Source organism: Molothrus aeneus, chromosome 13 (assembly GCF_037042795.1).
Source record: "Molothrus aeneus isolate 106 chromosome 13, BPBGC_Maene_1.0, whole genome shotgun sequence".
In the NCBI taxonomy this organism is placed as follows: domain Eukaryota; kingdom Metazoa; phylum Chordata; class Aves; order Passeriformes; family Icteridae; genus Molothrus; species Molothrus aeneus.
Window position 1 is genome coordinate 10684020 of NC_089658.1, and position 21282 is coordinate 10705301.

General features: G+C 40.9%; 1 protein-coding gene across 3 annotated transcripts in view; it reads left to right on the forward strand.

Annotated features, from left to right (window-relative positions):
- Positions 1-21282, forward strand: part of PDE8A (phosphodiesterase 8A) — a 126426-nt gene that overhangs the window by 94712 nt on the left and 10432 nt on the right. For all 3 annotated transcript variants that reach the window (XM_066558446.1, XM_066558443.1, XM_066558444.1), the window contains exons 9-22: positions 1887-1975; positions 2551-2602; positions 2703-2745; positions 3691-3768; positions 4711-4781; positions 5310-5474; positions 7837-7885; positions 8152-8287; positions 9998-10196; positions 12931-13148; positions 13961-14093; positions 16979-17143; positions 18033-18162; positions 18909-20799. In XM_066558446.1, the coding sequence (XP_066414543.1) occupies positions 1887-1975; positions 2551-2602; positions 2703-2745; positions 3691-3768; positions 4711-4781; positions 5310-5474; positions 7837-7885; positions 8152-8287; positions 9998-10196; positions 12931-13148; positions 13961-14093; positions 16979-17143; positions 18033-18162; positions 18909-19015 (1635 nt within the window). In that variant the 3' untranslated portion in view covers positions 19016-20799. The remainder of the gene's footprint in view (positions 1-1886; positions 1976-2550; positions 2603-2702; positions 2746-3690; positions 3769-4710; positions 4782-5309; positions 5475-7836; positions 7886-8151; positions 8288-9997; positions 10197-12930; positions 13149-13960; positions 14094-16978; positions 17144-18032; positions 18163-18908; positions 20800-21282) is intronic.

Here is a 21282-nt window from a genome sequence, read left to right on the forward strand (position 1 = left end):
GCAGTTTGCTGAACTTTGCTGTCTGGTGCAGGAAGCCCCAGTCTAAAAGGAAGGCTGAGCTGGGGGGTTCCTCACTGTGGATGGATGTGTGCCTTGGCCTTCCTCGTGGAGTTTGGAAGCTCAGCACTGATGCACACTGTAGGGAGTGGCACTGTGGGCTTTGCTGGGATTGCTCTTTGCTCTGGTTTGATCCCAGCATCCCCACAGCAGGAGCTGGGCATGGAGCTTGTGTGGCTCCAGTGCAGACCTAACCATGGGCTTGAGTGACAGCCCATCTTGGGAACAGCTCTTCTCTGCTGGATTGCTGACAGAGGCTCTGGGAGAGAGCATATGGTGTTCTTAAAATATGTTTAAGTGACATCCCTGGGAGAACTTCACCTACCAGCAGGAGTTTGGCTTGGACCTCCTGCTTCTCAGAATTGCACTGACCTTTTCCCTCACACATTTCCTGCCACAGTTTCACAGGTTTTAGAAATTCGCAAGTTAAAAAATCGATCTGTTGACTAAGAAGAACACATTAGTGAATAACCTGCCTTGAAAAGGATACACTTTCAATGAGGGAATTATCCAATCTGCAGTTTATGACTTCACCCCTTTGTGCACATCCTGGGTTTATTACCTGGGTTAGAGATCAATTACTCATCTCTACCTCATCCTGGTTGTCAGGAAACTATTGATGTGAATACTTTTAATTATGAGAGCATTCAATTTTGTGGTGCTTGCTTTATCTTCATTTGTATTCCTCAAGCAGCTCACGGAAGACATGCTCACTACACAGTTTGTTATTCACAATTCTTTTCTCTGACAGATCCTCAGAAAAGCCTTTCATTTTTTTTTTTTCTGTACAGCCTGTCACCATGCAGTTCTGTGTGGGCTGGAGTCTTTATTTGCTGGCTCCATCCACATAAATGTAAAACTATTCTCTCTGTACCTGTGTTCTGGCCAGCTTGACTGAGAAATCTGTCAGTCTTACATAAATAAATACATATTGTGTGCCTCCTGAGGGTGTTTTCACATACATAAGATCTGATCTAGTTTGTTGAGCTCAACTGAAGTACAGCGATTGGCCTGAAAGTTTGTGTTAAGTGAACATAGAAGATGGATTTAATTATTCATTTATCACTTGCTATTTAGTAAATGACCAGCTCAAAATATGCATCTGTTAAAAAAGACCACCAACAGCTATTCTAGGGATGGAATGGGCAATCCTAAAACCAGAGTGCTTTTAGAGGGGAGGCAGTTATCCAGGAGCTATTCTACTGGGCTCTCTTCTGCTTTAAAAGAAAGAGAATAAATCTCTGCTGTGTTTGATAGTAAACTGACAGTATGGAAAGTAAATGTGCTGGGATACCAAAGCACTTTGAGTCACAGATACATTCAGTGTTACTCAGTGATAAGACATCCCAGCCATGCAGGAGAGATGGTGTATCCAGCAGGGGAGGTGATGAGGGTGCTGTAGCAGCTTTGCAGTGACCTTCCTGTCCTGGGTCCCTGGGAACCCACACCTGCAGCCCAGGGGCTCTGCTCCAGGCAGAGCTTGGTCTGAGCTCCTGCTCTCACAGGCTCTTTGCCAGCTCTGCCCAAAATGACCTGCAACACCATTGAGGTAGGATGGGGAAGAGAATGCAGCTAATTCCCACATTTCCTGAGTTCAGCTGTTGCCCTTACAGTGTTCCCAGGCTGCTCCTCTGGAAGTTGTCTTGCATTAGCAGCAGCACAGAGACCTACGGGTTAGTTACAGGGGAGAAATTTGAGGTTTTGAGCACAGTTTAAGCAGTACTACCTGGTATTGTATTGTGAGGCTGCTTTCAGTGAAAGAAGGTATGGAGCTACAGCTTCTCTTCATGTTTTATCTGAACTTCCTTCCACTTGAATTATTTTTTCAGGAATGGCAAGGAATGTACTATGCGAAAAAGAAAAATGGAGATAGCATACAACAAAATGTGAAGATACTACCTGTCATTGGACAGGGAGGGTAAGTGTGCAAGCTGAAGTCTTGAATTGTGTCTGAATGAAGGCTCAGTTTAGAGTTCAGTTGCCTCCAGCAGATATTGGATTATCCTGCTGCTGAGTATAATGGAAGTTTATGCAAGGAGGGGTGCCTCAGACCTCTGCACTTAATTCCTTGGGGCAAAATCAACTTTATATGTTGTGTGCAGGGAAAGTGAAATTCTAATTCTCCCCCAAAAGGAGCCAAAGATGCAGATGTGCTCAGTTGTGACTGACTCTTCTAATTCTCCCTGAAGTGCAAGTGCACCCTCTGGTCTTTCTGTGCTTCATGTTGGTGTCCAGGACCTACATCCTGTTCCACTGAGCCCCTGTACTGTGTCCTGCCATGCTCACTCTTCTGTGCTCCTTCCATGGCTCTTGCCAAGGGTTGTTGTGGGATGAGGTCACTGTATGCTTTGATCATGGGCAAGATTCAAGCATGTCTAGATTTTTATGCAACTTCCACTGGTCCCCAAATTGAGCCTTTGGAGCACCCAAGTGTCAGCACTGAATTAGAGCTGAGGTTTGGATGGGAATTAACTCGCTGTTTTTTGCCTGCAGAAAGATTAGACACTATGTGTCAATTAGTAGACTGTGCAATGACAACAATAAGGTAAGTGAAAATAGTGCTATGCTCACTTTAGTTTGAGCCCTAAGTATAACAAAATAATGGCAGAGTTCTGACTAACTGGATTTCTCATACTGAATTGCAGGTGGAGAAGACATGTGAATGTATTCAGGCTGAATCTCAGACAGGTAAGACATGTCTCTTCTGTCCCAAGAACTGGGGAACATACCTGTGTGGAGAATAAAGGCCACTGTTAGTGATTTGACTGAAAAACCAGTTTCACAGAACAGTCCTATTTACCTAGTGATAAGTTGGGAATCCAACTCAAAAGGCAGGAAAGTAAATACAAGCCCCCTCTACCTGCCTCCCCTACTTTAGAGGTGACATAAAGCAGCCTACCTTTGAAAAGGCTGTCGCAGGGCCCCAAGTTGGTGTCATGGTGTTGCTGGATTCAGTGCCACCATTCAGCTGTGGGTGGTGGATCCCTGTGATAGAATTAGAAATGAGAAGGATGCTGTCATGTCATGCTGTTGCTGTGGCTGCTCTGTAGCACACAGCACCTGTGTCTGCATTGCTTTGAGCTGCTTTGTGGGGAGCTTGCATGTGGGTGGGAATGAGGATGACGAACACTGTCATTCACCCTCATCCCACATACCAGCCCTTCAGTTAGGACATCCTTGGTGTCCCTGCTGTTGTTAACTGTAGTCTTAGAACAGCTGAATCTTCCCAGGACTCTTCCCAGGAGTCCCTAAGGAAGCTGGGATTCACTGCCCCCCTTGCTGGCCTGTGCTCTGCTGTGGCCCAGCTGGTGGCAGTGGTTACTTGTGTGAGCTCAGGTGTGCTGCACAAGTTGTGTTCACAACTGTGGCTGTGTCACAGTGTGAGAGAGGAGCTTTTCTCTCCACAGTTTCCTTCTGCACGGTCACTTAGGCATGTTCTGCCTGAGAGCTTGACTGGGCTCAGGACAGTGTGATAGGGCAAGAGCTTTCAAAGGCACTTTGATCATCTCTCACCTGCTGAAGCACTGAGGTCAGTGTCACTCAGCTGCTCCCAGGCTTTTCTGAGCTTCAGTTCCTTTAGCATACATCTTAGGCAAAATTTTGTGTCATTATGCAATATCATTTTCTTCACAGATACTCAGACTTGCAGACACAAAGACATGAGGAAAGGATCCCTGGATGTCAGATCCACAACATCTCGTGGGAGTGATGGTATGTGAAACAACTCATCCTGTTGGGTCTGGCTGAGTTGGAGTTGTTATGCAAACCCAATACACAAATTATTATGTTTCTTACCTCTTCCCTTGATAGAGATGTGAAGATATTTTTTTCTTAATTTTGTTTTCTTTCACTGTGTTTTGTTTTGCTCTGTTAGATCACCCTAAACTTGATAGATGAGTCACATACTCAAAACTGTTGCTGACACTTAGATGCCTTTGTTAAATCATCCCTCATCACAGTCTAGGCAGCATACACTAGTGAAGCATGTCTGTGGCAGTGAGAATACAGTCATGTTCCAGCATAGCAAAAATAGCATTGACTCTTCTTCTTAAGAACTGCTCAGCACAATAAGTAATAGAGATGTCTGCATTTTATAGGTAGCACAATATCCAGAAAAATCTCATCTTGACCATTTCTCTGCAGAACCAAAATTGCTAACCAGTATAAAACATTTGTTTTTAAATCTCCAGTGTAATAGGCCAAAACCTCTGCTGTTTTTATTTGGCATAGGTACCCACTTCAAAAGAGCTTCAGTGATTTCCCTCAGCTTGGAAGCTGACTCATTATGACTTGTCATGTTGCATCAGGCAGCAAGATACATCCTGTAATAATCTAAATTCAGTGGTTACCTACCTGTGCCTGCCACTTTATGCACACATATCTGTCTAGTGTTTTAACTGAGTTTGTAACTGAATATTTAAAATAATAAAGCAAAGCCATGATTTTGCCAGGCTGTTGCAGCCACTTACCTCTAATCAGGGACATCAGTGGTTCAGCCAGCATCTCTTTGCAGTTGTGCATTCTGCAGTAGATTGCCCCTGAAAGGCACAGCAGGGTAAGCAGTGCAGAAAGGGCCTCAGGAGTTCCTGGCTGATCCTCTCATGAGCCTTGTCTCTGCAGTCAGGGTACACATTCTGCTCTGTTTTGCCACAGGCAGCTCCCAGCGGCGCCGCTCCTCCATGGCCAGGGTCCATTCCATGACTATCGAGGCTCCCATCACCAAGGTAATGTCACAGCTCTGCTGTGCTGCACCACCCTCCCACTGCTGTAGCTTCAAAAAGGCAGATACTCTGAACAAAAATCCCCCAGACCTGCTTGGTAGAGTGTCATCCATGGAGTCAGCCTTCACATGATCCTATTTAAGAAGGAGGGACTGGAGTTCCTCCTTCTTATTTATGCATTGTCAACTGCTTTCTGAAACCATTCAAAGATTTGTCAAAAACCAGCTCTTTAACAAATTGTGAGAGGCAAGTGGGAGAAAAGTTACATTAAATCCATTCAGAGACGTTTTGAGGCTGTGCCTTGGAGGGGAAAGTCATTAATAAGACTGCTGTCCTTAAGGCCACGATCTTATTCCCAGAGTCAGTAGTAAATGTCAGCGTTTCAGTAATGTCCCTATCATTTTGATTTTCCCCCATGCAGATTAAAGTTTTGTGTCTTGTTATTTTCTTGAGTTTATCATAGTAATTACTGAGTATCTCTGTTTTTAAAAAATCACTTCTAAGTTCACAATATTTCTGATGCTAAATTAGGTAATAAACATCATCAATGCTGCACAAGAGAGCAGTCCCTTGCCAGTTGCAGAAGCTTTAGACCGAGCTTTGGAGATTTTAAGAACCACTGAATTGTACTCTCCACAACTGGGGACAAAAGATGAGGATCCACATACAAGTGACCTTGTGGGAGGGTTAATGACAGTAAGTACTTACTGCCACAAACAGTTCTTGATTAATGTTCACTGCCTGATTTTCCCAGTTACTTGATCTTTATCATCTGCCATGTGCTCTGCCTCTACAACACCAAATTTTCAGGAAAAACTGCACATGTCTTTTTGTGGACTTTCTCCCCCTACTTGAATAATGTAGATCTGAAAATGGGAAGAAAATTGACCAGCCCCTTTAAAACATTAGTTTAGTGAAAAATAGAAAATAAAACCAATTTTTTTTCAATGTGATTCATTTGAGTAAGGTATAGATGGGAGAGGGAGAAAGAAAGAGAATCAGATTTTTTAAAAATTTATTAGTGAGGATTGGAATGACATGGTTCTGGGGGGCTTTTCAGTCTATCAAAAGAATGTTTTCAAAAGAATGCAAAATACATATATTTGTTGCTGTTTCTTGGATTATATTTGTACCTGTAGCATAGTATCTAAAGTTGAACCAAGGGCACATAATGAAGCAAGAACTGAACCCAAACCTTCAGAGTATGGAGTCTGACCCTCCTGATGGTGACAGATGAGTTTAGATGAATGTTACCTGTGCCCTAAGGATATGTGCTCTCATCAGTCTGTAGGTTGCATATGAAAGGCTACATCAGGACAAAAATTTACAATGTGTTGAATGAAAAAAGGCTCACAAAATGTGAGCTTTTCAGAGATGTCTCTGGGCTATTATAATTTCATGTTGGAACTATCAGGATATCTTTGCAGTATCTATCTTTAAATAGTTTATGTGTATTTTTACTTTTAAAAATACACAGCAAATACCTAATCAGGAGAAACATGTTGGAGACTCCAAGAATTCCAGGAGAAGACCTGAATGGTTCATACTGGGTTGTATTTACTAACTGAATGGACAAAATTTATTGTTACCTTAACTACAAAAATATAGGAAGAATATTGATACATATAATCATTAGTCTTGAAGTGAATCTTTTCTCCTGCTAAATACATAAAAGTCCATAAACTCAACTGGTTTCTCCTTTTTGTGGATTGTTATATTTGGTCCATGAACATGAAGGTAACAATATTGCAAAATATAAAATCTTTACTAAAAATAAACTCAAGGCTTTTTTATGGAGCAATAAGAAAAGCTGAGAAAATTAATTTCAGAGTATATGGCATGGTATGAGTTTTAAAGTTATTGGAGAGAAACATTTTTCCATCAAAGAGCCTGCTGAAAACAGAATTATATTGTTCCATTTGCGTTCAGAAGTTACATCTGAGAAGGAAACAAGTAATATGTTATTGGATTTGAACTCTCAAGCAGGAAGGGCATTTGGAGTTTAAAGATAGATTTACCAGATACAATTACACCTGCTATTTCAACTCTTAAAAACTAATCTTTGATTCTAAATGATAGGCAGCATCTGGTGACCTAAATATTTGTCATAGCAGTTCTATTGAACAGCCATTGTTGTACTCCCTTTCCTTTTAAATCACAAAACTCCAGACTCACTTACTTACAAATGTGAAAATAAGAATTAGATATAACAGCTCTTTTAAGAGTGGATATTCCATGTCAAATACAGGATCCACATTTACTTCAGCTATAATTGGTGTGAATAACATTTTTAATAAGATGTATTCAGAAGAATTTTTTTTAAATGCTGTTTTTTTACATCATGGGCTAAACATGAGCCAACAGCTGTAACCTCAAAAGAGCAAGCAGGATTTGGGCCACAGCATTTAGAAGCATAAAACAAAAAGTAAATATTAAATACATAATTCTGTTAGTTTTAATCCATCATCTCAGTGTTCACATCTAGGCACCGTGCCAGAATTAAGCCTAGGGGGCACTGAACTGAAGAATAAACAAGTTCACATTCTGTGTGCTAGAAAGGAAGCCTCAGAGTAATTTGTTCCTGAGATTCTCCTGAGATTCTTATGCTGCTGAGGTGACTGGATGTGCCAGTACCAGGGCAGGGGAGCAGGGCAATGTCTCCATCCACTCCCTCCCACCGCCCACCTTTGCTCCTTGCTGGAAGTGTGTGGACACGCCGTGTCTGCTCTGAGGCACAGACCACAGCTGGCGTGCACGTTGGCCAGGCAAAGACAGATATGAGGCTGCAGTTCCAGACCTCCATCTGCACTGAGAAACCTGAGTTTTTACCTGCCTGAGTCCATATTGTATCCCCTAGCCTGTGGTTCCTCATCTGTTACAAGCTCTGTGTAAACCAGGTGAATCTGAGCAGTACAAACAAATAAGGGAGAGGCAGCTCTGATGACTGTGACAGGCTGCAGTCAGGCTGCTCTGAAGTTGTTGTGCTTCTACTTGGTGTCATCATCTCCTAGACCTATTGTTCAATACCCTCCAATTAATTGCAACTTTCATTTAACAGGATGGTTTACGAAGATTATCAGGGAACGAATACATATTGTCAGCAAAACGTAAGTTTTAATTTGGCAGCTAATTTAATTTGAGACACTAAAACATGTTCAGAAATTTAGGAAAAAGGGGAAATGTGATTAGATGTCCTTTTTAATGAGTGCTTTTTTTTTTTTTTCGAGGAGGGGGGTTTATCTGCAGCATTACTGGGCCGGGTGTTACTACAGAAGAGAAAGCATGGTCATTCAGTAAAATTGTATCTCACTATTAAATATTCTGCTTAATATAGTGTTAATAAATACATATAGTAATAACTATTCCTCAAAAGAAACTCATCAGGTTGCTGGCAGTCTGAGCTCTCCAATCTCCCTCAATGACATACCCCCACGGATAACAGAGGCAATGGAAAATGAGGAACAGTGGGATTTTGATATCTTTGAACTTGAGGCTGCCACCCATAAAAGGTCAGTAAATGCAAGAGCTCATAAACTGCAGTTGCTGAAAATTGACTTAAATGTCATCCTTTAATCAGATCCTTACGTTCTCTACCTGTGCTTTTACAGCTGAATTAATTTTATTTTCAATGTCAGATGTTTGAAATTTTCTCACTGTCATTTCTAGTTGTGTATGCATCTTAAATAGCTTCTGTTTCATCATGCACTATTTCCTCCAAATTCCCCAGTGGATATAAGTGAAGATTATATATCTTTGGTATGGTATAATGACAATACAGCATCATTTTTAAAGACTTCCTTTATTCGGGAATAGAAAAGTTATACAAATCAAATTATTTTCTTGTGGGGATTCAAATTCCTATTATGGCAAACTACACACAGAATCAACATGCTGGTCTTGATTTGATCAGTTAATACAGATCAAGTTTTATTTTCTTTCCATTTGATTGGGAGGGTTTTATTCCTGAACAGTTCCAATACAGCTTTTCAGCAGAATTCCCATTACCTTTCTCTGGGATTAGAGGAAGGTCTTTATTCTAAAATCTTGGCAGGTTACATTTTATGTATAAGCTTAACTGGAGAAAATTTACTGATAAAAAGCAGGGCATACCAATTTCCATCACAGAAGTTTTCAAAAGCAGATCAGCAGCTTTGACAGACTATACTTCATTAGTAGCAAAGGCTCCCCCTAAGACTGTAAATTGTTCTTTCTGTTTAAATCCTTGGTTTTATTTTCTCATGCTTTTAAAAAGTTCCCCTTTTGGGTCTAGTTTCATGTATCATGCTTTGTCTTAGGTAAAAGCTTTTGTGAGACACCAATTTGGAGGCCAGATCCTGCAATGACTTGACTATCTTAAACCCTTTGTCAAAATCCCAGATCTGTAAGAGCTTTGAAAGTTATTCAAAACCAAAGTCTAAGAAAGATGTCAGGCACTTAGTTAACAAATATGCACTTCATTATTAGACTGTGGTTTTATGAGCCAAAAAGGTGCAAAACCCCCCTAGGGTTTTATTCTTCTTTAAAATGGTTTTATTTTAAATGAAGGTATTTACATTCACTTGCTTTAGGTTTTCTTTCTTTGCTGCATTTTGATTTCTAATGAAGTAATAGAGATAAGTAATTAAAAAGAAAGATGTAAAAATACAGTCAGTCTGTGTGATTTACAGCATTTAATGGGTACATTGCAGTAACTTAATTATCCCAGCCAGCATGCATGAGATCACCAGGTAGGTTTCTCTGTTCTTAGTGATCTGGAGAGACCACAGAGGGACAAAGGAGGTACTTTGTTGCCTGTACTCTTATTAAAGGTAGTATAATTATGATTGCTTCCTACTGTGTTTAAATAACAGCAGTTCATTTGTTAAGATAAGTAAAGTGATTTTCAATGACTCACAAGTATGAATATATTGCTAGTATTGCCTTAAGTCCAAGCAGACATATGATAATAAAGCCAGGATAATAAATTGAATTTTAGTGCATTACAGTTCCCTGACAGAGAAACCTGGAGACACCTTTGTCTGACACTGGGGGGGGGGATTAAGGGGGATTTGACTTTATGTATGTTACAATTCCAGTATATGACACAGTAATTCTCTAACGAGTCCTTACACATCATTACATATGTCATTAGCTAAAAATGCTGTGTGGATTCACACTGTTTATGCTATATAATATTCTTTCAGCTGCATTCATTTTAAAACTTTTATTTTTCTCCACAGGCCTTTGGTTTATCTGGGTCTCAAAATATTTGCTCGCTTTGGAATCTGTGAATTCCTAAACTGTTCAGAATCCACTCTGAGGTCATGGTTACAAGTTATTGAGGCTAACTACCATTCCTCCAACTCCTACCACAATTCTACTCATTCAGCAGATGTACTTCATGCTACTGCTTACTTCTTGTCTAAAGAGAGAGTAAAGGTGAGTCCACATCTATGTGAAACAATGTAGGTGGGAAATACAGATGCAATCAAAGAAGGATCTCAGAAACAGATTCAAAAGCCAAATGTCTGCCCAGTGCCAACCAGTTTGGTAACTCTGAGGTCAAAGAACTGGGCTGCTTTGCATGAATTGTAGGATCTCTCTTATAGTATATGTAGAAGGATGGGTACTAATATTACAGAATTGAAGAGTTCTTGATGGGAGAATAAGAAAACCTTATTTTCAAGTAAAACTTCTTTATGTAGTTAAACCTTCTCAGATAAGTGAGCTAATAACATAATTATTTTTGTGATGGCACATGCCAAATACAGATTTAATGTAGTAAATTACCATCTCTTATGTCTTGTGATGGTCATTTTGCAAAAGATTCCCAGGACAATATAGGCCATAAAGTAGACTGTATCACCCACTGGAGAAGATGCCCTGAGACTGCATTGGAGGAGAGTATTGAAAAAAATTACTTGTCACTACCATAACACCCACTGGGGTATTAGAACCATGAAAACCAGAATAAATCAGAGTGACTTTTGCTCTCACATGTCCAGACTGGAGAAGGGGAATAAAGCAGTGCTTGGTGTGTGTGCAGTAGAGTAGTGGTGGGACATATTTCTGAGTCACAGTCTTGGGTAGAAGTTCTGAACTGGCCTTCCTAAGGATAGCACCAGTGATGGGCACCTGGCTGAGAAATTTGTGACTGTAAACAAGCTTCTGACAGCTCATTAAACTGTAGTAATTCCGTTAACTTGGAGCTGCTGCTCATTAGTGTGCTCTCCAGAGGCTGATTTACACATACTGTATGCCAAGTGGGGATAGAACGTCACTGGATTTTTTCAGCCCCTGATTTGCCAGAGGTTTAGCTGGTCTTCCCAAGAATATCTATGAAAACCAGACAAGATCTGGATCCATTTCAATGCCACAGAAGCATGACTGCCTCCTCTTTTTCCAGAATGTTATTTCCATTCCTCTGTAGGCATAGGAAGAGAAAAAAATGTTGCAGCAACAGAAGGAGCAGAATCAAAGTTCAGAATTCTCTCTTCATCTTTTCAAAGTTATAGCCCAGCTGCTTTTGTGTTGCACAGAGTTCAACTTAATCTAAACACAGAAAGCCCAATTCTGCCACTGAAATTCATGCTGAGAATATTTTTTTTTTGCAACTTGAACTCAGTTCAACTTGCCTAGGAAGATTTTCTGGCTTTGAAATTGAAGCCATATTCTCAGAACCATTTTCTGAGAAAAAACGTTTTCATGGGAGTTAAGATAACAAAGTTAGAATCCTTGACTTGACATTGGGTGTAAAAGTGCTGTAAATCCCTGTGAAATAAGTCAGGTAGACTGCTGTGGTCTTCCAGGCCAGGTATTCTCATGTTTCTGGCCATTTCCCATCTGCACAGGTCTTTCTCAGCTACACTGAATGCTGCTCAGTGTGTCCCTCTGAGGAAATCCCTCTCTCAAATTCCTCTCTATGAACTTTATACCACAAAAATAGAATCCCATGAGCAGCAGCTGAAAGAAAGAAGGAAGAAGTTAAAACACAGCAGAGAGTATTTCAGACAATGCTAAATATGAACTAGAGCAGAAAGAATTATTTGCCTTCTCTTGTTCTCCATGAGAATCTCTTGACAGTCCTCAATGAATAATTTCCCTGCTCCTGCAAAGTCAGGTCATTGCATAATTTCAGGAGGTGTGAAGAAGGGTAGGGTTTGTCTTTTCACCTACCAAGTGTAACTATTCTGAATGGTAGTAGTGGGCCCACAGAGAATTTGGACCTCAAATTAAAGCAGATTGGAATGAAAATTATCTGCCGTGCTCCCAGATTCAAATGGGAATATTTCTGCTCTTGTGTCTCTTTCATTTTATTAAAAATTTTAATATAATTGTTTTGTATCTGTAATCCTTCACAAATGCCAGTATAAACACAGCACAAAGGCTGGTTTCCAAATGTATACAAAATATTTCTGAGATGCTTAGTTCTTGTTCTCCTTTATGCTTTAATAAAGTATTAGCACTTAAGTGTAAAATCTTAAGAGTCAAATAGGTTTGTATTTCATGACAGGGTAGATAAAAACAGGCATAAAGCAATGCCCATTGCAAGGAGACATAAAGCTTGGAGTGCAGCATGCTACGAGAATCAGAATGTGACACAGAAAGTACAGAACATGTGTCATGTAATTTATCCATGGATACAAAACATTGAATATTCTCCATAGAATATGCATTAGCTGTAACCCAGGACAGCGCTATTAAAGAGCTGGATGTATGGATAACATTCCTTTCAAATTGTAAACCTAGCCAGCACATAAGTGGAACATGATTAGGACACATTAAATTGCCAAAGGAAATTAAGGGGTGCTAATAGAATAATTTTTAGCAGTATTGGTCTTTTTTCCAAGTCAAATGCCTTAACTCCAAGTGAAGGTGGTTTCAGTGTTGCTAGAAAACACAAACTAATTTATTACTTTACATTTGTTTAATTTGATGTGCTGTGACAAAGGTGTGGTTAAGGCAAAATTTAGAAGGTACAAAATGGCCAAAAAAGTCACGCAATGTTCAATGAAGCTTATAATGAATTTTCCATTGCTCTCTGTAGAACATCTGACCCTTACTGATCTCCAGAGTTTTGGCTTTTATTCCTCGGCGACTTGGCTTAATCTTATGGACAGAATAGGGTTTCTAATGAGTCTGCCAGGAAAACTAAGCACCCTTCTATTTTCAGCAAACTCTGGATCCAATTGACGAGGTTGCTGCGCTCATTGCTGCCACAGTGCACGATGTGGATCACCCAGGAAGAACAAATTCCTTCCTGTGCAATGCTGGCAGCGAGCTCGCCATTCTCTACAACGACACGGCCGTGCTGGAGAGCCACCACGCTGCCCTGGCTTTCCAGCTCACCACCCGGGATGGCAAATGCAACATCTTCAAAAACATGGAGAGGTAAGCTTGACCCCCAGGGCCCTTGTCTGCCCACCTACATCTCTCACTTCCTTCTGTGTACCATAAGGCAAACAAGCATCCTAGAGGAGGGCACCGCCTGGTGGATAACTCTCCATGGCCCTTGTGAAATTTGCTTCTAAAAGAGTAGAATGGTTCTGTCTCTCCTGCAAAGAACTTCTGAGTAATTCCCCACAGTCAGTTTCTCCTGTCCATAAAAAGGGAAGACCCTATCTAAGGAATTTAGTATAAATCTTAATGTGAGCAAGTCTAGAAGAGTTGTTTTGTGTCATTGAATGGAGAGGACAAGCTATGGCTGGGTGGGTGGAGAACAAGGAGAGAAAGAGCCACAGAGCAGTGTGAAGGATAATGAAGGGCCTGTTGCTCTTGCAGCCTCGGAGAAGCATTTAGGGCAGGATATGACCACTGCCTTGGTTCTCTCAAGACACAGCAGAAAAATATTGCTGAAAACTTGCCTGCAGAGTGAGCCACAGCTGGGTGTTTGTGCTAAAAGCCTTGGGAACATGCAGGTGTGGCATGTCCTAGCAGCCTCCTAAGCAGCTGGTGCCTCTGCTTCTGCCCAGGTACTGTTTCTCCTAGAGATCCAGTCATGCCTGGAGCACATATGTCCCTACACACCAAAAGTACTCCTACATCTAACAGAGACACAGCTGCCCAAGCCTTTATTGCTGTTCTTTGTTCCCCTAGCACCTCTCTCAAACAGGAATGGTCTGTTGCAATTTTGTTAGACTTGTTTTAGCAACCAGCCCTTTGTGACCCAGCCAGCATTCTTAATTGTTTCCTTCTTTAAACAGGAATGAGTATCGAACCCTTCGCCAAGTCATTATTGACATGGTCTTAGCAACAGAAATGACAAAGCACTTTGAGCATGTCAACAAGTTTGTCAACAGCATTAATAAACCCTTGGCAGCACTAGAAGAAAATGGGGTAAGCAACACTGCAAGTCCTCCTTAAAATGCCTAGGCAGGGACTGGGAACCCTTGGCAGTGGGAAATTCCCATGTGGTGTTCTGAGAAAGTTTATCAGAAATGTGGAGAAAGAGAGGCTGGAGATTGATCTTTCACCTCTGGGTCTGAATCCCCTTCTGCTTAACATGGTTGTCACTCACTTTGAGGGTGAGTGGGACTCACTTGGATCCTATTAATATCACAGTGCTGTGATGTCGTACTTGGAACCAGGACCCTGGGCTGTATCTTTTCATGGAAAAACATTATTTTGATTAACCCAGTTGCTCCCATGGAAGAAGTGGGGAGACTGGGCATTGTTGTTGGCCGTTTCTGCAAAAGGAGGCAAGGTTTGCTTCAAAGCAGAGGCTGAATTGCATCCCTCCCAAGGGGCCATGCTGGGGGTGCAGCATAAGGGCAGGTCTGTGGGCTGGCATGTTTTGCATTCTCTGGCAATAAAGGCCCTCAGCCTCCAGTGCTGCCTGGCAGCATTCATGGGGTTTCTGTGTGCTTTCTTTTTTAATCTTTAAAATAGATGATGGTGACATTATGTATCATATAATCAATAGCCATCTGGAACCCCATGGACACAAAGAAATTGTCTGTTAAGAACTCTTTCTGAAAAACCACACCAGTTTCAATAACAGCTTCAACCAACAGTTTTGTTGCCAGTAAGAGCAGTGTATAATTTTGTTGGAATGATTTTTGCAAAGCGAAGACTTGCAGAAATGGTTATGATAAAGCTTGCATCGGTGGCAACGTCATGGAGGAGCTGTAATGGTTTTCTGTATTTTCTTACCATGTTTTTTAGAAAGCCACATTTATGACTGTTGTTTGAGCAGCAGCATCCATGCAAAGAGCAAAACTCCTCTTCTTGCCTCTTCAGGGAGCTGAACAGCTGCTGAAGAACAGGGCTTGGACCTGTACAGTCAGAGAGTAAAAACACAAACAGGGACATGGAAAAATGAAACAAAAGTTTAGTTCTACCCTTAAGCCCCAGAAACTGCAGGGAAATTATCTGCCCCACAAGGCATTTGTGATTCACAGCAAATTGTACCCAAGGATGGGAAGAAAGACAAAGAATATATAATTTCTATTGAAAACAAGAAGCAAAATGTTTCCCTTCTTTCAGCTGGGAGTTTCAGTTTGGCAAATTCTTATTCAAAGGCCTGTAATGTGTGAGTGGGTAAAGCAAATTATTTATTGTGTTGAGCAGAACAACACTGTCAGCCCCTCTTTCAAGTCTGCTGTCCCTCTGGCTGCAGCAGCAGTGTGTGTTTTTTGGCCTGCTTTCCAGTCATGGTGGTGACTCAGGGCAGTGTTTGCAGGCTGAGCTGCAAACAGCCTGTTCCAAATGGGATAGTTCCACTTCTTTTTATTTATTTATTTATTTATTATTTTTATACAAATCTGTTCAAAGAGCCATGCTGAGAAGCTGCTCTGTTTGTTTCCTTTCTGCTTTTGTTTCATAAACTGAAAAAAATCCTTTCCAGCTCCAGCATCCTTTATCCTCCCATTTCCCCTCATGATGTCACCTAAGCTATGACAGGAAGCCAACATCTGACATGCAGAGACACCTCTGCACTCGGAGCAGGATGCTGGGACTAAGCACAGTTAACACATTTTATTCCCAAGACATCTGCATCCAGCAGGTAGAACTGTGCCTTTGGTTTGAACAGATCTCAGAGGTGAACATCCTTTCTTGATGCCTGGTGGTTTACCTACTAGGATATTCTCTACTATCTGTAACTGGGCAATCTCTAATTTTCCATGCCTAATTTCCATATTTGTGTTTCTGGAGCTTCCATCACTTTATGTTGGCTTTCTCATATATAATTTTCCCATGCATTTGGAGGTGTATACATCTCTTCTGTTTTCCCTTCCACATACTTAGAAATGAGAAAAAAGAATTGGTTTAGGCATCTCATTTTGGTGAGACCTGTGGAGCTAGTATTTCTGAGCCATTTCTGTACTATCAAATTTTTTATGACTGTCAGTTTCTTCCTTTAGGAAGAACTTTCTTCCCCACAAGAATTTTCTTCTGAAAAATGTCATGGTTATTCTGACCTAATAAAAGGTCAGAATGTTTCTACTGCTTTGTATCTCCCTCTTTGTACAAAACACTACAGGAACTGGTAGCACATTATTATTATCATTACTGTTTGTTACTTCTTCCCTGCTCTGACTGTGGAGCAAGACCTTGTTAGGTGCCAAAAAAGTCTTGTATGTTCCTTGCTTCAAAGAGTTTCTATTCTGAGTCGACAGCAGTGTAAACTGTTGTACCTATCCATCGTTAAAGCGTCCAGCAGCAAGGGAAGGGAATGAGGAACATGCCTGGGAGGTAATGTGGGATCTGACTCTCTGAACAGTAGCAGTGCTGTCAGAATGATTGATACACTGATGGGGTTCGTGTGCCAAGGGTGGCTCTGCATCTTGGGTCAGTCTCTCTTTTCAGACCAACTATTCCACTCTTAATGTGCAAGTCCATTAATCCTTGGGTTTCAGCAGAGAGTTACATTTTTCTGCCTACACGGTCTTCATCACTATGTGTGTAGTGATGAATTTATCCTCTCCACACTTTTGAGAAGGCAGATAAGGAATAGAGGGATTACATGACTTGTCCAAAGATGCCAAAGCATCTGTCACAAAGCCAGTGACTGAATACAGAAACTGGAGATCAGCGCTAGCTCAGAGCTGTGGCTAACTTTGATAATCCACCTATAAATTCAGTCAGACATCAAATCTGGTAGCCAGTAGCAGGACTGATTCCTACAGGATGTGCTGAAAGCATTCCTAAAGCACAAAAGCTTTTGAGTTAGTGCATAGAGACCTTGCTAATGTTATGTTTTTAATTCTTAAATGTTACAGAATAATGGTGATGGAGAGTCAATCAAAACTGTTCTCAGGTCTCCTGAAAACCGTATCCTTATCAAACGCATGTTGATAAAGTGTGCTGACATTTCCAACCCATGCAGACCCAGAGAACAGTGCATAGAATGGGCCGGGCGCATCTCTGAGGAGTACTTTGCACAGGTAAGGCAGCTAAAACAGGCTGCTGGAACTGCAGGTGAGCATCTCTTTAAAAGGGAGGGTGTCACAGAATGTCTCAGGCTGCATTATGTCATGTGAGAAATAATAACCCTTTTATTTTAAATGATGGGGATTACTCATGCCGGTACACAACTAGATGCCTTCAGAGAGATGAAAGTTGACAACTTCTATTGTGCAATTTTTGAAAAATCTAAGCTTTCAAGTTGTTCAGTTTGGAACTGGGCTTTTTGAGCCTTGTCCGCAAATGCACTCCCATAAGACAGAGCAAGAATGTCTTCTGTACCCACATCCTGGCTTTGCCTCTGGAATAGGATCGTCAGGTTCTAGTGTTTGGATGGGAGCAGCACTTACTCCAAGAAATGCTGTAAGCCCTCAGCACACTGTGCTGAGGAGGAGTTTTAGGAAGATGTGGAAAAGGAGAGGGCAGTCGTTATTACAGATTATATACCAAACACTGCAGTTGGAACCTGGCACCCCAAGCAAGGGGGAAGGGAATGCAAAAGGTATTTTGCCATGTCTGAGGGGGACAGATCACTGCCTCCATCAGAGACTGACAATGGTTGAGCAGCTCTTAGGTCCAAAGCAGTCATAACTTGGTAGTGTGCCAAGTTACTTAGGGTCAGCTTGTGTGCAGATACAGAAGCTAAATATATCCCTTTGTGGGAAACACTGGAAGGCACTATTTGTCTGCTCTTTTGCTGAAACTGAACAACTAGGTGCCCAAGATTAAGTTGCTGCTGCTTCAGATTTATTCAGGTTCCTCCTCTGATTTAGCAGATGCATGCTATAGTCAGTGCCAAACAATCTGCTGCTAAAAGAAGCCCATTAACAGAATGTGTCTTAGATGAATAATCACTAATGTTTTTTGCAGACTGATGAAGAAAGGAGACAAGGTTTACCTGTTGTGATGCCAGTTTTTGACAGAAATACTTGCAGCATCCCCAAATCCCAATTATCATTCATTGATTACTTCATTATTGATATGTTTGATGCCTGGGATGGTAAGCAAAACTCTGCTGTTTCCTGATGTGAACAATTTGTGAACATTTGAAGCTGCTGTGATACAAAATTTCTTTTTTATGGCTCCTAAATAAAGGGAGAGAAAAGGGAAGATTCCTGCAGTTCAAGTAAGATTAATAACTTCATTATTGCTTATAAGTATGGCTACAAGCAGTTCTCATGGCTTGCCTATAATATACTAGATTCAGGCAATCTTTAACTTCTTAAACTTGCTTCTCTGTAAACAGAGAACAGAACACATTCTCTTTGATAGCTCTTTGAGCACAGTCATTTTGACCATGTTAATATTGGTTATTCTTCAAGGCAAATTTCTGCTGTCTGGAAACTGCCTGGGGGAGCAGCTGTTTCCTTCCAAGTGCTGCCTCCATGGTAAAAGTGGTCAGAAATGTGACTCCCCTGAATGCCAGATCATGACATGTGACTGAGGTTTGATGAGGGCAGGATAATTACAACCATAATTAGCTATGCCCCTCCTGGAAAACTGTGTTCCTTTGCTGGGACTCACAATACCAGTATTAAGTAGATTTACAGAACAGTTCTCAGTGGCCCCAGTGCTACATAAGTGCTGAGAGCTTTACAGCCAAAACTATTGCAAGCCTCAGTATGACAGATTTAAGCTTTTCTACTTAACACAGTTGCCCGGACATTTCAAGTGATACTTAAGCAGACAGAATCTGTGACTGTTTCGGTTCTGCAGGCTCAATACTTTCTGTCCTTCCTTCCCTAGCATTTGCCGACCTGCCAAATCTGATGGAGCATCTGAATAATAACATTAAATACTGGAAAGGACTGGATGGAAGGAACCTGCGAGTCCTCCGACCACCACCAGAATAGCAGTTAGACCATGGTGTGTCATTCACTAGCCAGATGCATATTTATTCAAGCTCACTTTTTTCTGTGTGAATTCAGATTTGTTTTGGTCTCTTCAGTATTACAGTAAAGCTAGCCCATGCACTTGGGGAACTTTCACATTCAAGAGAACAAGAGGTCAGCAGTTGACTTCCCAAAGTCCCATGTGTGGACTTGGATGAAATAAGCCCACCAAATGGAATTACACTGGATTGCTGCAGTACTTGTACTGAAGAGGGTTTATTACGAACATACTTCTGTGATACCTTCATACCAGCATGTGAAGCTGGAAGACCTTGAAGAGAATCCTCATAAAAAGGACATTCACTAGAAGTTTATCTATTAATAGAGACTCACAGCTTTTATGAGAAAGCTACATGCTTTTTATAAGCACTTCAGACAGCTATGTAGAACAATCAGACATTTAAAATGCAACTGTCTATGAAAGAATTTTTTGATCTATGAAAAATAGATGTACTGTATTTTTTCACATCACAGAAGGTGCAATCATTCACTTCTGAGCACTACTGAAAGTGAGTTCTCCTTAAGAAATTTAGTAGCAAATGTAAAAAATAACACAAGAATTTTTGAGGTTGATCGTTAGCATCTATGATTAAAATGTTATGTTTTATTTATTTTGTTAGATGTTCAATATTTTCTATGAATTTATAAATACTTAAAAGCCAAAGCCAACTTTAGATGCATTATAAATTTACATGATTCATACTCATTAATATACATTTAATTGATGTACAGACCTTTTATTTTCATAATGCAAATACAAAATACTATACAATGATACATTTTTATTGCACTGTAAGGATAGATGTGTATGTTTAAATATTGTCTGATTTATGTTAATTAAAATAAGTTTTATTAAAAAGGTCTCACTTGAGAATAGTAGAATAAACAAGAACTGTATACTGTCTGAGCACCAGAACTGCAGTAGTTCTCCCACAAACCAGTGAGGACCACCTGAACTTCTCTTGGCTACAAAAATAATAATGTGTTGGAACTCTTTGTTTTCTCCCATGACATTTTATGACTGAACTCCCTGTTAAAGTCTGCCTTATTTTATATAGTATTTCTACAAAGCATTCCACAGCATATATGAAGAGGTGATACTAAGCATCTAATGAATTTCAACATTTTATAGCCAATATATTTTCCTCTGCCGAAAAAGAAAAAGAACATAAAGCCACCAACACAAACCTTCAACTCAAGAAGTTTGTAAAGGCTGTGTACCTTCACAATTTGAATGAAACCTTCATAGCAACTACCAGAAAATAATAAAATGTATATTTTAAGAAGTGTCAAGTCCTACCCATTTCATTTGAAATGTATATGCACTTTGCAGTTTGCAGACTAACAAACACATGAAATTCTTTTAAAAATAACTAAGATACTTTTTGTCTGGGGAAGGGAAAAGTTGAGGGGGTTGAATGGCATGAGGGTGATGAAAGGTGTAGCTGGCAAGCCCCTGTGTTTGTGGCCTGCCCTTGGCAAACCCCTCAGATCCTTGTGTACCCTTGGACAAGCCTCTTTGCAGCTCCACGCAGTGCCACACTGTGTTCCACTGGAGGACTCAAGGAGTATCCTGTCAGCCTTCCCAGTCAACAGAAAGGCATCCAAAGGCACTGAAAGGGCTGCTGACTGTCGTTCCTGCAGAGGAATTGACTTTAGAGACATTTTGAACCATTTCTGAAGATGCAGAAGCTGGAGAGAGGTGCATGATGGAGCAGTTCAGGGACTGCAGTAGCAGCCTTAAGGTAAGAAAGGAAGAGGTGACCTCTCCAGGTGTTACCTGCTTCTGTTTCTCCTTCCTCTCCAAGCCAGGGAGACAGATGGGCTATCACCATTTGTTCCTGTTAGTGTCATGCCCTTCTGCCCTTGTGTGGTCTCTTTACCTACTCAAAATTCAGTTATATGCTATTGGGGCAGGGAATTCTCTTTTCGTAATTCCGTGTAGTTCATTGTTGTGGGCATGTTGCCTAAGCCAGGGGGCTCAGATCCTGTGAAGGGTGCCCAGACTGTGCCACTGTCTCACTGACAGCAGTAGGACAGAAGCTTCTCTGGTCAGTCTTCCAGAGGTTCTACAATCAAAGCTGAAGGAGCAAATATCTTTTCATTGAAGGCTCAATAAAACAAGTATCCTGTTTTCACAGGGAACTTGCAAGGAGAGGGAGAGTTGGCTGACAGTTTTCCTGGCAATATCACATTGTATTTCCCTACATTGCATCTATTGTAACCAG